Source organism: Copadichromis virginalis, linkage group LG13 (assembly GCF_057382275.1).
Source record: "Copadichromis virginalis isolate Kocher_CV1m ecotype Utaka linkage group LG13, C_Virginalis_male_GT1.1, whole genome shotgun sequence".
NCBI lineage: Eukaryota > Metazoa > Chordata > Actinopteri > Cichliformes > Cichlidae > Copadichromis > Copadichromis virginalis.
Genome location: NC_140630.1, coordinates 10,785,105 through 10,799,546, shown reverse-complemented (window position 1 = coordinate 10,799,546; position 14,442 = coordinate 10,785,105). Strand labels below are relative to the sequence as shown.

Genomic DNA, 14,442 nt, shown 5'->3' with positions numbered 1-14,442 from the left:
GTTCCTTAAATAATCACGATAAATGCAAATGATAATGTTTTTCTTCTGACCTGTAGGTTTCCCACTAACACACAACTTGGGTTTTGTTCAAAAACATTTAGCTAAAACAACCACATCTCAACCCCACGAGCCACAACCTGTCCACAAAGTATTAAAAGAGAATTTGTTACGTTATATTTTCTCCTGTCTGAAATGTTTACTCAATACTTCCACCATTTTCTGCATCAGACTCAATTCATTATGAATTTTAAGGCAAAGACATAACCTCTTTGTTTACCCGTGGGTTTATTTTCCTCTTCTAATATGAAGATGCACCCCAAAGCCAAGCTGAGGCCTTTCCATGCCTCTAAATCCATCTGTCCCTCTGCACCACCTCCTATCCAACCTTCAATGGGGCCTGAGTGCCTGGATGTCACTCAGTCATCGCTTGTCCTGCCACTGTATGTTCATCACTCTCTCAGCTTGGCCCTGGGAGCATGCCTGGACACAGGACATGACAGGGGATACACATACCCGCACCCACATACAGTCTCCACCACTTTCCTCCAGGTCCATCAGTAGCAAGTAATAATGATCTCATCCCAACAGGAGCGAGCCAGAGGGCAAGACAGTCAAGGACTTATTGTAAGCGTGCCTGTGTGCCAGGGCAAACAGAGGCTGTTATTAGACACTGCTATTTGACTTTTTCTTCTGCTGCTTGTGTCAATCTCATCTACAGAATGAACCATTTAAGGAAAAATAATGACTAGCACGAGAAAGAGAAACGTCATAATACTTTTATCAACTAAAAGTACAACTTTGACAAAACCCACAGCTCAACAACAAGTCAGAAATGGCAAAAAAAGAGATTCAATTATAATAAACTGTAGCAAAAGTCACCATATAGACAAAGTAGTTTTATTACGACAGAGCACCACAAAAAACGATTTTATTTTAACACACTGCAATTTATCAGGTCATTTATTCAACGCAACAGGACCGGTGGTTGGAGTTGTGACATGTAGGCCCGCAGGATCTGATTGTGTGTTTATGAAAAAGGATAAGAGGGTCAGTCATCCCATTGCCTTGAGGAGCAACAGAGAAAGTGGTCAAGAAATTGGATGTCGTTTCTGTTTGCCTTTAGCAGTGGTCAGAGTGCGTGTGTATCATCACAGTTGCCCAAAGATCTCCCTAACCTTACCCCACATATTCTTGCCCTCTGATATAATAACATCAACCTATTACAGCCAAACACTGTCAACTTGTTAGCCTTAATGCTCAAAGCCCAAAACATGCAAAACAGTGAAATGCAACGGTAAATGTATCGCAGTTCAGTCGTAACACTGTGAAAACAGGAAGTGTTTAAAACTGACTTGCAGATCAAATTTAAGCACAATATTTTTGCACTGAACCCTCTCAGCTTTTTGTCATTTGTAAACCTCAGTCCAATTCACTGTGCGTACGTGCATTCGTGCGTGCGTGCATGTCTTTCCTACCAGTAAGATTCCCCCACAAAAATCTGGAAACCACCTGACGAAAGTGACAGAGACCACATATCATATCACCAAGCACAACGCTACATCACACCAACACACAAACATTTCCACTCGAGCATCTGTCTGGTCCGTGTTGTGCACCTTTGTGAGCTTTGACAAAGCCTGCATGCTCTATCAGTGTTAAAGCACAATGACAGCTGAGGTCAAGCTGCTCTAGCCAGGCAAGTAGGAGAAAGAAAGACACACGCACACATACTGAGCAGTGAGCTAGCAAAGAGCAGGTGTTAATGACAATGCCCAGGCAATCAGAGCAGATGCACTCTGGTTAGGTCACCTAAAACCTAGAAAATAGTTTACTCAAGTCAGAAATTTGGAGCTTCCTTCTAATGTGTCCCAGAATGATGTCCAGCAGGAGGTCTTAACATTATCCAGGCACAGCTGTATGGCAAGTAACCTAATGTGCATTCAGTGAGGGTCATCATCGCCACAGACAAACCTTGTCAGCTTAATATTACCTCATGCTGTATAATTTCCTGCAGATTACTGGTCATCCATAGAGGCATAGTTCAAGCTTAATCATACAAGGTTACTGTGTGGTGAATCTTATAGGACTATGAAGAACCAGATTGTGTGATATAATTCTTACATGGCAAAGACAAGAAAAGAAAAATACAGGAAGCAACACTGAAGTCCTTAAAAGCTGTCATACTTAATCCTCCACTGCTAACATCTAAATATATATTTTTTCTAATGATAATCCTGTTTCAATAACCTTGAGTTGTATGCTAGTATATACTCCTTAAACGTCTTTGTACTATGTCAAAACTCACAATCTTCTCTTGAATATAAAAGGTTTTATATAATTTGAATAAAATATAAATTAACATAACAGAGATTATCCGCTTAACTGGTCAACTAGAAGCCAAGTTCGCTCACCATCTTTTTCATTAAATAAAAAAAAAAAAAACAACAAAACAAAATTTAAGAGAACTAGGCCTAAATTATTATGGAGAGGATGTTGAAATCAGACACAAGTATGCACATTTTAGGCAGTTTGTTCAATTTACCTTTGTTAAAAAAAAGCCTTGTATAGCCACAATGATAGCATCAACCCACTAAAATATTTATGATGTCATATGCTTATTATGAAAAAAAAATCCTGAGAGCAAATCAGTGCTGAAAAATTAATTAACTTTAATTTAAATAGGCAGTATATACAAATAAGTTATATTTTTGACTTTCAGTAAGTGCAGAACTGAGTAGTGCAATGTGCATATGTGCCTATCACCTTCATATAAAAGGTACAGTAAGTAGCTTTCGGGGTTATTTATCAGAAAAAAAGAATGTTGTATTCATAGAAATACAATGATTGGTGTGTAATTACATCTTCTAACAAAGTGATGTGGACAAGACGGACATTGCCATTCTGCATAATCGCATTTTATGTATATGGCTGGATACCGGTCACATATGTTGTACACCTTATAAGTAACTTTATATTTAAAGATCACAAATAGGTCGTTCAAACTATATATAAGTATTTAACATTTGGCCATCTATATTTACATCATCAATTTTTCATTCTGTCTTTCTCCTCCTCCACACATGCTCTTTCCTCCCTCATTTCCCCCTCCTCACCTTAAGCCTCATCTCTGGTACTAAAGTTAGAAAATGTGAATAAATATGCTTATCTATCTTGGATATTCTTGCAGTCACTTATTCACTGAAGATAACACATCCGACACTACCATCTCTTAAACAAACTAACAGTAGGCAAGCTAAACAGCAGCAGCTGGTTATAAGCTAACATTATTCCAGCTAATGTAAGGCTCAAGTGTCTTGCAAATTACACTCTCCCTCTGATAAACAGCTTGATAACATTCTCACATAGTTATTCACCAAGTGTCCCTGTAAAACAATGTTTAATCTATTGTTTCACTAAGTTCAGCGAACAGTGGCAAGAACATCATGATTACGAACAGAAAACCCTGGACACGAGCTTCACTGACTCATCGACTCTTATTGGACTCCTTTCACAAAGTTTTGCAGCTTGTTCCAGAAACAAATAGACATGGGAAAGTGGTATATTGACAGCTGAGGTAGACAGCGAAGTGACAGGCTGCAGTGCCAGCTAGAGTTGTTTGTCCCACATCAGCCACTGTAGCTAGGTTTATACACTTGAATTGGGAGAGGTAAGAAAACACAATTCAATTGACTGCAATCTGAAATCTACTAATATGGTGAGATTTACACACTGTACCTTTAAAAAAATCAGAAAGAACTACATATATGTTAATAATGGTGCTGTGTACTTTTTGTGGCCTAATGAAATTACTCCGTGCACTCCATTGTACATCATTTCTGCGCTATCAGGGAAACAAATAGGGGTGACTATTACAGCTGCACAGAATAAAACAAGCTTTCACATCTGTAGCTCCAAAATGACATAAAATGACAGTCTTACAGACAAAGACTCAAATCTGTGCACTTTTTTCACCATCTTTGGAAAAGGCCACACTTCTAAAGCATTATGGTGATGCGGAAGATGAAAGTTAGACTTAAACAGGACTAAGGCAAGGAAAACTGCATGCACACACACACACACACACACACACACGCACACACGCACAGTCAAAATACAAGTAGGGATGTCCTGCAGGCTGCCATTTCTGGCTGTCATTCCATCTGAGCACTGAGGCAGAAGGACAGAGAGCGAAAGAGAGACAGGCGAGTAGAGAAGACAGGGTGGTGAAGGGTGGGGGTGGTGACACAATGAAGGCTCACAGGGAGACAGGAAGCAGACGGTGCAAATGAGGCCGGGGACTTTAATGAACTACGGCACAGTCAAAGCTGGCAGAAAAAGTGGAGGAAAAGAGAAGAGAGGGGAGGTCTAATTACCAACACATGTGTTTGCAGAGGTACACACAGAGCCAAACAAGCCAGCCCAACCTAATACCTCTAATGGTATTCTAGTAAAAATATTAAAATACTGGTAATGCCAAACTTTTACTGATTCTATTTAAAATGGTAATGGCATCATAACTAGCAGCAGATGACAAAAAAGCAGGGTGAAAAACAAGGGCCACTAAAGGTATAGCAATGGTAACACAGGGAGAGTCACTCACTTTGTAAATACCCTGAAACCACTATTTTGTCTTCCTGGTTGTTTTCCACCACTGTGATTTGGCTAGCTACGGATTCCTAAAAACCTTCCTACATCTGTCAAGCAAAAAGTATTGGGCACCAATTTGGTATCACGTCAGCCTACAAAAGCTCATGCAAACATGCTAAGTATACAAGAAAATAGGTCAATTAATTACTTTGGGGTCATACACAGCCAGCACTAAGACCCCTACTGTTTCTGATGCTACACAGCTATTCTACATCACTGTCATCATCCTTGTGGTCACAGTAATGAGTATGTCTTAGTAGCAAGTCAGGGTCAGCTGTGGGTCAACCAGCAGGGGAGTGAGACCCTCACAGTAAACAACCATCACTCTTTGAGGCCAGTTATTCTTTAATCAGCCATGCAATCATTGTCATTCTTCAAGAGATGCTTCTGTCAAATTTGACACAATTAACCAGATATCTTAAAGGAGTATTAAGGAAAAACACATATTACTAATACAGCAGGTATTAGGATGTTAATCCGTTTTAGATCAATAAATGTTGACAACTAGTATATTAACCAACAGGCTAGCTATACAATTTCCCCACCCCTAAAACTTTTTTCCATTTGTACCAGGAGAATGACTTCATCCAACATAGAATGATTTTCCATGCAGCAGGAACGACAGAATAAAAAACATGCAGAAATAAGTGTATTGATATAAAACTGCTGTAACATAAATGTGAAGTATCTCAGTTACACAGTCAATTGGGTTAAAAACCAAATTGAAAAATTACAACTAATTTAAATCAACTCTACCTATTCTGCTAAGATGAGTGGCAAATTACCCAGCCACAGTTATGCCTTTTGGTTGCCGATGGCTACCAAAAACATCTGGTCAAGAGGCACCTTGCTAAGGGACATTTAACCAAATATTAGTGGGGACGTAAGTATACATTTGACACTGTGTGGATTAGAAAATATCAAAAATAAATTCTAACTTGAAATGTATGTTATCCAATCACCTCACGCTGGGAAAAGAACAGCTCAAAAAAATAATTAAAAGTCCAAAATTACCATAACAATTACGGATATGATGTGTGTATGTAAACTTATGACCACAACTCTAAATCCCAAAGTACGTGCAATACTGATACTGAACCAATCCTAGAGTTTTAACACTTTGGAACGAACCACTATTTAAGTATGGGCAGTTTTTGAAAATCTAGGAAAAGGATTCTGCAGGGCCAAAGAATGTTCAACTGAAGTTAAGAAGGGAACGTCAGGAAAGGGATACATAATGTAAAACAAGGACCAAGGAGAATCAGATTGAGAGAGAAGGGAGCGAAGAGCAGCAAGAGCAGAATGTAGATTTAAATTCTGAAAAAAACAGACTGTATTTTAACATCTTTTTTTTCCCCATATCTTATTCATCAACTGTCCAAAGAAACCAGAGTGAGATATAGGACCAGATGATTCTGGAAAGATGTTATCTCTGGACGACAACAACCATTTTTCAATAACTAATGTCAAAACAACAGCTTTCTGTTCTTCTATAGTTCACACACTTGCAAATGCCTTTATTCCTCAAACCATACCAAGTTAAGGCAGACTCTTTACACATGTGCTGCGTACTCAAATGTGATTAATCACATTGAGTAATACAGGACATTCAGCTATCACCACATCAAACAGACATCCAAAGGTTCTTCTGTGTTGTGAAAAGTGTGAATGCCAAACAGCTGCAGCAAAAGAATGAACAAGAAAGGCATTATATCAAGAGGTAAAATTTAGCTGCTCTGGAGGTGCTCAAAAGAAAAACCGTCTGTCAGGAAAATAATCAAGTGGACATTAACTTACTAAACGCCTCGCTTTCACTGTTTCTGTTCTAAAAAGACGACAGAAAATGTAACATGATAGAAAAAATATGGGCTATTATACCAAAAGCACAACCTTTGAAGTGTGTGTGTGTATATGAACTCCAAGGTGCTCAGAAAAAAAAAAATTATACATAGACATTCACATATCACTTAAAGTCACTTTAGGCTGTGGTCCCACTTCTAACCCCAAGTCAACAAACACACATGGAACTCAGTAGAGAGTGAGCGAGATGGAGCAGGGAGAGGCCAGTGGTTATTATGCTTGGACACAGGTTCTGTGCTGTTATATTCTTAAGTTTGGACTGGGCCTGGTTACAGACACAACTTCAACCACAAAGCGTCTCTTTAATTGGACCAAAGTGTAACAAAGTCCAGATGGCTTTAATGGACAATATTCACTGGAGGACACATTCCTCTTAGTCTTACTCTGCATCTGTGTCCTGCTTTCTCGCTCACACATATAATGCTTTTTGTTTTTTATTCTTCTACACTTCTCATCTCCCCACTGTTAATCTTATTCTGTACCAAGATCATAATAACTTAATAACTTATTAATCATCATAATACTATGGGGGTGGCTGTAGCTCAGGTGGCAGAGCAGGTCAGCCATTAATCAGAAGGTCGGTGGTTCGATCCCAGGCTGCCTCCTGGCTGCATGCCAAATATCCTTGGGCAAGATACTAACCCCATGTTTGCCTACTGGTGGTGGTCAGAGGGCCCGGTGGCACCAGTGTCCGGCAGCCTCGCCTCTGTCAGTGCGCCCCAGGGCAGCTGTGGCTACAATGTAGCTTGCCATCACCAGTGTGTGAATATGTGTGTGAATGGGTGAATGACTGAATGTAGTGTGAAGCGCTTTGGGGTCCTTAAGGACTAGAAAAGCGCTATACAAATGCAGGCCATTTACCATAACAATTCCAGATCTTGCTGATACCTCCCCTCTTACTCCTCTTTCATAATGAAAGAGATTACATATTGGCAGTTAAGTTGTATAAACAAATCAAGGATATTTCAATAAATCACTTACTTAAAGGTTTTTTTAATATTTTGGTCCTAAAAAATCCTTGGGTGTTTTCTAAGAGTAGGAACCATGAGTGCAGTTAGCCTTGGCTTAGCCGAGCAGTATGGCATGTTTTTTGCAAACACCATAGAGAGGAAAGACAACAGACAAAGTTAACTTTAAAAATAGTCAGAACAAATACAGTTGCAAATATGTATTAAACTTTGAATTATTTCAGCACCAGTTCAATTCAATTTGTTTCTGGTGTTACACAGATTCATAAAGCTTGAGCTTCACTTACTACTATGTAATTTTCCTTTCAGAAAAAAACACATATCTTGCAAACCATCCAAAAATATCTAAAGGTCCACAGTTTACAGCCTTCTGTTACTGTTTAAGATGCAAATCTTGCAAACCCAAGAAACATTAAACTGTGCAATAGAAGTCAGCCCTCTGGAGAGTCATCTATCAGCCATCTTTTATAAGCATTTATTTCTACTCAGGATAATAAATAATTTACGAACTATTCCAAAGTATAGTGGACCTTACCAATAGGACACATCCAGCGGGTGAAAATACCGCCGGGAGATGAGGTCAGCGAAGAAGGACTCTGTTTCCCGACATGCTGTCCCATTGCCAATGACAACCCTACTACAGCTAATATGGACAAGATGAAGAGGAGAAAACTGAGGATTAAGAAAAAAAACATCAACCTCTGAAAAACTGCAACTGGGTTTTGAGTTCCCTCCAGATTTTAATAATATACAGTTCAGTGGACTTTATAACACCAAGAAAGCAGACAAATACACAATCTGCACAGAAATACTATGATTAACAGTGACTCTTTAGTTGTAATACCTGTATTTGGTCATAAGGTGGCGTAATTTCTCTGCTTCCCTTGGTTGGTTTGAATTATGCAGGTACACAACATCAGTTTGGAGAATCTGACCTTGGACAGATAAAAGTAGCAAGAGAGAGAGAGAGAGAGAAATTACAATATTGCTGATATGTCACTATGATGACAAGAGGAATTTAACAGACAAAGATGTATGCTATAACGTAATGTCTCTTCCCTCTAAGTTGAGTACACAACCTATAATCCATCCAAGCTGCGCCAGAAAGTCAGTCACTTCACTGCTTCATTAAAAGAGAAGTTTAGATCTGAAGCTGTGAAATGATGTGAGCCAGGAGACACAAACCTGTGACCACACCACACGGTATTTGATACTATTTAAGTGTGCCAGCATGACTTTTGGCCACACAACTGGTAACCCAGAGGGTGGGGCAATCCCTTGCCAGTTTGAGGGCACAACCACTGAGTGACATGTCAAAAAAAAAACAGTAAAATGGACACAGCACATACACATAGTTGTGTGCACACAAAAAAATAAACCCACCAGGTTCATGCCAGCTCTATCAAATCTAGTGGTGCCTGGTTACACGGCAACCTTTCAGAAAAAATCTTTGGCTTCATAATTTGCCCAGTAACAACTGGAAATGTGTGCCATTGCTATGTATATCCAGGTTTGAATTATCAATAGCAAAGGGAATTAAGCACAAGTGTCAGAAATCACAAGACACAAACGAGGGAAATAAAAATTCACTAGTCATAAATTTGAAAGGACACTTAAAAAGTGTGATAAAATACAGTTGGCAAAAGCAATGACGTGAATTTATACTTAGTTATTGTATTAAAATATGACAATGAATTGCATTAACTAAAAACAAACCATCTTGGCACAGCTGTTCTCCTGAGATACAATGCACTCAAAACTTTCAAAAGGTTTAGGGTAAAAGGGTAAAAATACAATTCCCTTTATAGTTAATGGACAAAGGTGCTCTTTGGAAAGGGCTACAATGATTACAATCACAAAAAGCCTTTAGAGATGCTTTTTGAGCAGCAAAAATGGATGTGGCTCATGGCTTTGTCTCCCAGTCAGATAACGACTCAAAAACATTTGTTGCTCTACATCCAGTAGACCGAAGTCCAGGACAAAGCCCTGATTTGAATCCCTGGGTAAATCTGTGGGATTCTCCGATTCTAAATTGCCTTTATATTTCCATCTTTCTTCAACATCAATGTGATTTCATCATATCTTTAGCAATAAAATGTATTTTTTGTATTATTTGTGTAGGTACATGAGTATGCTTTTTATACACTGACTTGCAAAACCAAGAGATAGCTGACAGTGTACATTTTTGTGTTTACTTACTAGTAGGTGAGAGAATTGCCAGCTTGCAGCCATGTCTGAAGCCAGGGTCCACCCCCATGATGACACAGCCTCTCACTGGACACACCAACAGGCGCTGGCGGAGGTTGCGCACAAACATGGCGATTGACTCCTTCTCCGCTGCACTCGTCAGCTTAGTCCTAAAGAGAGAAAATGCAAGATAGAGACAAATAGATAAGTTAAAGAAGAGAATGACAACATCAACAAAAGAGAAACTGAGAAAGGATCAAAAAAGGATCATGGTGTAAATGGAAAAACTGATATTGGGTGAAAAAACACTTTAAAATCCAAAATCCACTTACCTGTAACTCCTGGTGAGGAAAGGAAGAATAAGCCTTTTATATGAATCCTCCACTGCATTCCTAATGATTGCATGAAGTTCTTCTTTTGCAAATGTCTTTGGCCTCCACCTGCATTAAAGCAGTGGGGGTAAAGAGTGTGTTCTTCTGCAAGGCGTTTCTACTGCTTAACGTATTTTGTCAAAGCAAATGTGCCTTTGCAAACTGACTCTTGTGCTCCCAAGAGATGCTTTGCAAATGTCATCAAAAACCCAATCTGTACAGAACCTTTTATTATAGTTTAAACCAGGTGGAGTGTTCTGCTTGTCATATTTGGTGGCACATAAGGAAACTACTCCTTTAATCATGAGAAATACGTCTTATCATTAGAGTAACATTTTGTTACCTTGCTTACAAGATGCCTAAGAATATATATTTAAAAATGGATAGCGTACTTTACAAATAGTACTTACAAACAACTGCTATTTGCTTCTTTTTCTATTTTACTGATTATTTAAATGGCTATTTCAGAGTGGCAAAAAACAGAATTAGCAAAAGTTGCTGTTACCTAGGAAAGTGCTGTGCTACTCATGCTTCCCAAAACTAATATTAAAAAAGAATACTAAGAAAATATTCAAAATTATGAGAATTGTTGCTAATAATAATTTCTCAATGTAAAATCTAATTTAGAGATACCTGAAGCATAAGTCAAAAATAATGAATGGATTGTATTCAATTTGGAGTATTAAAAAATATTAAATTTTCATTTTTGTCCTCTTGAAAAGCAATAATGACTCTCCAGCCATTTCTTAGTATTTCTATTACCGACTTCAGCCACAGGCAAAAACAGCCACAAAACATACAGCACTGGTATCATATGTTCAGTTTTGTGCCTTTTGTACAAAAATCTTAAAGTCAACAACAGATGCCACACTTTCTGCCTTCTACAGTTCCAGTTTTGTATTAAAATTTTTAACAAAACATCATATGATCATGGCAGACACATGTGTCAGTGAGTGTAACAGTGTTTGTGTATTACTTGTGTCTGACCTGTTGTTGATGCACCACCTAGTGAAGTCACTCTTCACCCTGTCGGGGATGTTCACCTTCACTGTCAAAATCTTGAGACTCTCCCCTCGGTTAATAGCCAGCGTCTGCACATATATGCACGCATGAATGCAATACATATATTTCCACCAGTTACCGCACAGACAGTTAAACAAGACTCGCTGTTGTCCCTAAAACCAGCATCCACTGAAATCATAAATATTCAGATTAATTTATGTGTGTATATGTGATATACTTCATTTGAAGTATGATAAATAGCAACGGCTAGCAGAAATATTTTAGAAAAATTTATATTTTATGTGTATATTTTGTTTTAAAACACATAAGGCTCTGTCGCTTTAGTGCATGAACACGCTTTACTCACACAAACATACAAAAAAGAAAAAATCTTTGAAATCTCAATACACGTGCGCTAAAAGTGATGAGCCTAGGAGTATATCCCGTGGCCAGGCCTGTTTTGCTGTGCGGTCGTTCCCCCCTCAGAGGAACTGTTACATGCTGTTAAGCAAACAGTAGTAAGTGTCTGACCTTTTCAGTGGGGAACCTTTAGCCTGCCATAGAACAGGGCCAAGAAACAAGACGTCAATCTGGAGCCCAAGCGGAAGAAGCAAGCTGACAAATGCCACCACCATGCCACCATCAGCACTGAGACCGCAAGGCCTTCCCCCCACCCGCACCCACACAGTGCCACAACCATTACCACTCAGCAGCACCCTCGGAAGGGATGCGCCCATGTTCAACACACACACAAATAAAAACATAAAACACAGCTAATGGCATGGCAGAGACACGGATTAATGCAGCAAGTTTCCTTAAATAATGATGAAAGTTAAGATTTCTCCTGTGTTGACATGTTTCTCCCCAGAGCTGCCTCGCTGACTATGAAGAGATTTCTCAAAGAATCTTTATCAAAGAACTAAAGTTTAAGAGGTAGTCTAAAATAAAAAATTTAAAAAGGCAAAACACTTCCTTATCTTGGAATTTAGGAAAGCCCATGAGTGAAATTAAAGCAGTAAATACAAAACAAAGCCTTGTTAAATCTGCGCTCTTGGGCTTTAATTATTTTGGGTAATTAAGAATGACATATACTTTTATAGTGTTATTCATACGACACTGTCTGGCATCAACGTGTGTATCATCAACTAGAAATAAGAAAATATTAATAAAGTTTTCAGAAATTCAAGAATTCATACCACTTTAAGTAAATAGAAGCTGCACAGATAAACATAACAGTCTATCTATATACACAACACTATAATGTATGATAAAGATATAATTCAAATATGTATTTCTTATAAACAACTGCAAAAATGCACAACTGTACCAGAATTTTAGCTGCTGCTTCTAAGGTTTTATTGATATCACAACCTAAATGGAGAAAAAAAAGAAATCTCTCCACAGTGTAGTGGTTTACACATTCAACAGATCACCAGTTCAATTCCAGGAGAAGACACAAATTCCTTTGGTATTGCATCAGGAAGGGTATTCGGTGTAAACCCTTCGAAATCAAACATGCAGAGATACGTGCTGTGGCAAGCCTTGGTGAATAAGGGAGCAGCTGAAAGTAGCTTTCTGGAAAACAAACAAACACTAAATTCATCTTCCTTGTTGCTGGTATGTATTCCAAATTCAGCTATGGTGCCAACAAAAGTAAAAGATCTAAGTTCATCCAACAGCAATTTTTGTTCATGCTCAGGTTTTTTCTATAGCAGATGACGGTCCTCAGTGATGATAAACACCAGTGTCTGGTGCTTCTCTCACTTTCTCTCAGTTTCTATCTGAGTTGGGTCACTGATGGGACACACAGGGTGATCTGGAAGGAAGGGTGATGTGAGACAGAGTAAGAACTGTGTTTGTGTTTTAGATGGGCCCAGAGTGACAGGTAACCAAGTAGTGGCCAAACCCTGACAAGAGCAGACAGACCGTCTCTTCTAGATGCCCCTTATTCCTCCCACCAGCCCTGAAGGGAGGGCAGTCAGCCAACAACTATACTCTGTCTGTCTCCTTCTCTCTCTCACCCTTTCTTTAGAGGAATACTGTCATCAACACATCTATCCATCCGACATATCAAGGATAAACAAACAGACACACATATTCAGTGCCAACTTGCAGACTTTTTGACTTTGTTGACACACACAGGACACATTGTATATGAGTGACGAATGTGGTTGTATAACAGCTGAACAAAGCTGTCAGTAGAATGCTCAATATCCCTATATAAGTGAAGGCCAGTAGGATTAGAAATACAAAACTGGGCATATAATGGTCTGGATAAACAATAACCAGTAAAGTATATGGAATAATAAAACAAAAGTATCTTTACACAGTTTGATTTCATTTAAAAAATACGCTTTGTAAGGAACACACATGGAGTTTCCCATTCTCACTGTCGCACAGTGACGTGTTCTCACTACTGGTGATATGTCGCTTGGTTTAGGTAAAGGTAGCGAATAAATACATTAGGTGCAGAGCGTGAGGGAGGAAGGAGACAGGACACCTGATGTCCACTCGTAATCACTGATTACACAGACTTTGTACTACCCAGGTGGCAAAATAACATATTTTATATTTGACACATGAATCTGATTCAATATACCGCAAGTTGTACAAAGTTATAAAATCCTCAGAGCATCTCGGGCATTAAAACCATTACATAAACTCAAATATACCACATGTACAGTACACACACACACACACACACAAACAAACAATTTTGCAGTACAAAATGTGAACATACAAATAATCTTGTTTTTCTCCGCCTGTCCATCAAAAACAAGTGTTTAATTGATAAAACAGTTCCATTTACCCAAGCTTCTCTGCAGGCAAGCCCCAGACTGGAGTGCTGAACTACCATTTGATCACAGCGCAAATCGCATTAAAAACAGCCCACTGCATGTTTAACAAATCTTCCCTGGCATACTCGAGAGCATAGCAGCTGCTAATAGCTATAAGGTAAACGTGTACCCTTCAAAGAAGGCCTCAAATCATGTTAGTCGGAATTAAATCTGAGCTAAAGAGGGCACAGCTTAGCCTGGTGTGTGGTGTGCTCTTACAAAACTGAGGAAGTTGGACAAGTGAAGAACAAAAGAAGTGGCAGGCGCAAAAAACTATCAGCAGATGAACAGTAACCGAAAGTCGTACCATTGGGAAACAGTAACAAGAGATTTTGAATGTCCTTCATGAAGCCTGGAGAACTATTCCTGGAGACTACATAAGTTTGCCTTAGAGAGTTCAGGCTGTGTTGAAGGATAAAATGATACCGACTTTTGAGCTTGTTGAAATTGTACAAATTCTGCTTTTGTCTTATATACGCTACAATAAATCACTGTACTTTTTCCCCCATTTTCACTCATAAGAAATCATAAGAAAAGTTGGATTTTTTGTGCCTGAAATCATTAGCTGCT

At 38.8% G+C, this 14,442-nt stretch overlaps 1 protein-coding gene across 1 annotated transcript in view; it reads right to left on the bottom strand.

The window, feature by feature from the left end:
• srbd1 (S1 RNA binding domain 1) overlaps positions 1-14,442 on the bottom strand; it is a 50,255-nt gene that overhangs the window by 26,733 nt on the left and 9,080 nt on the right. The window contains exons 10-14 of the mRNA XM_085477244.1: positions 11,021-11,124; positions 9,995-10,102; positions 9,675-9,832; positions 8,320-8,410; positions 8,011-8,118 (exon numbers count right to left, since the gene is read on the bottom strand). Coding sequence (XP_085333370.1) covers positions 8,011-8,118; positions 8,320-8,410; positions 9,675-9,832; positions 9,995-10,102; positions 11,021-11,124 — 569 coding nt within the window. The remainder of the gene's footprint in view (positions 1-8,010; positions 8,119-8,319; positions 8,411-9,674; positions 9,833-9,994; positions 10,103-11,020; positions 11,125-14,442) is intronic.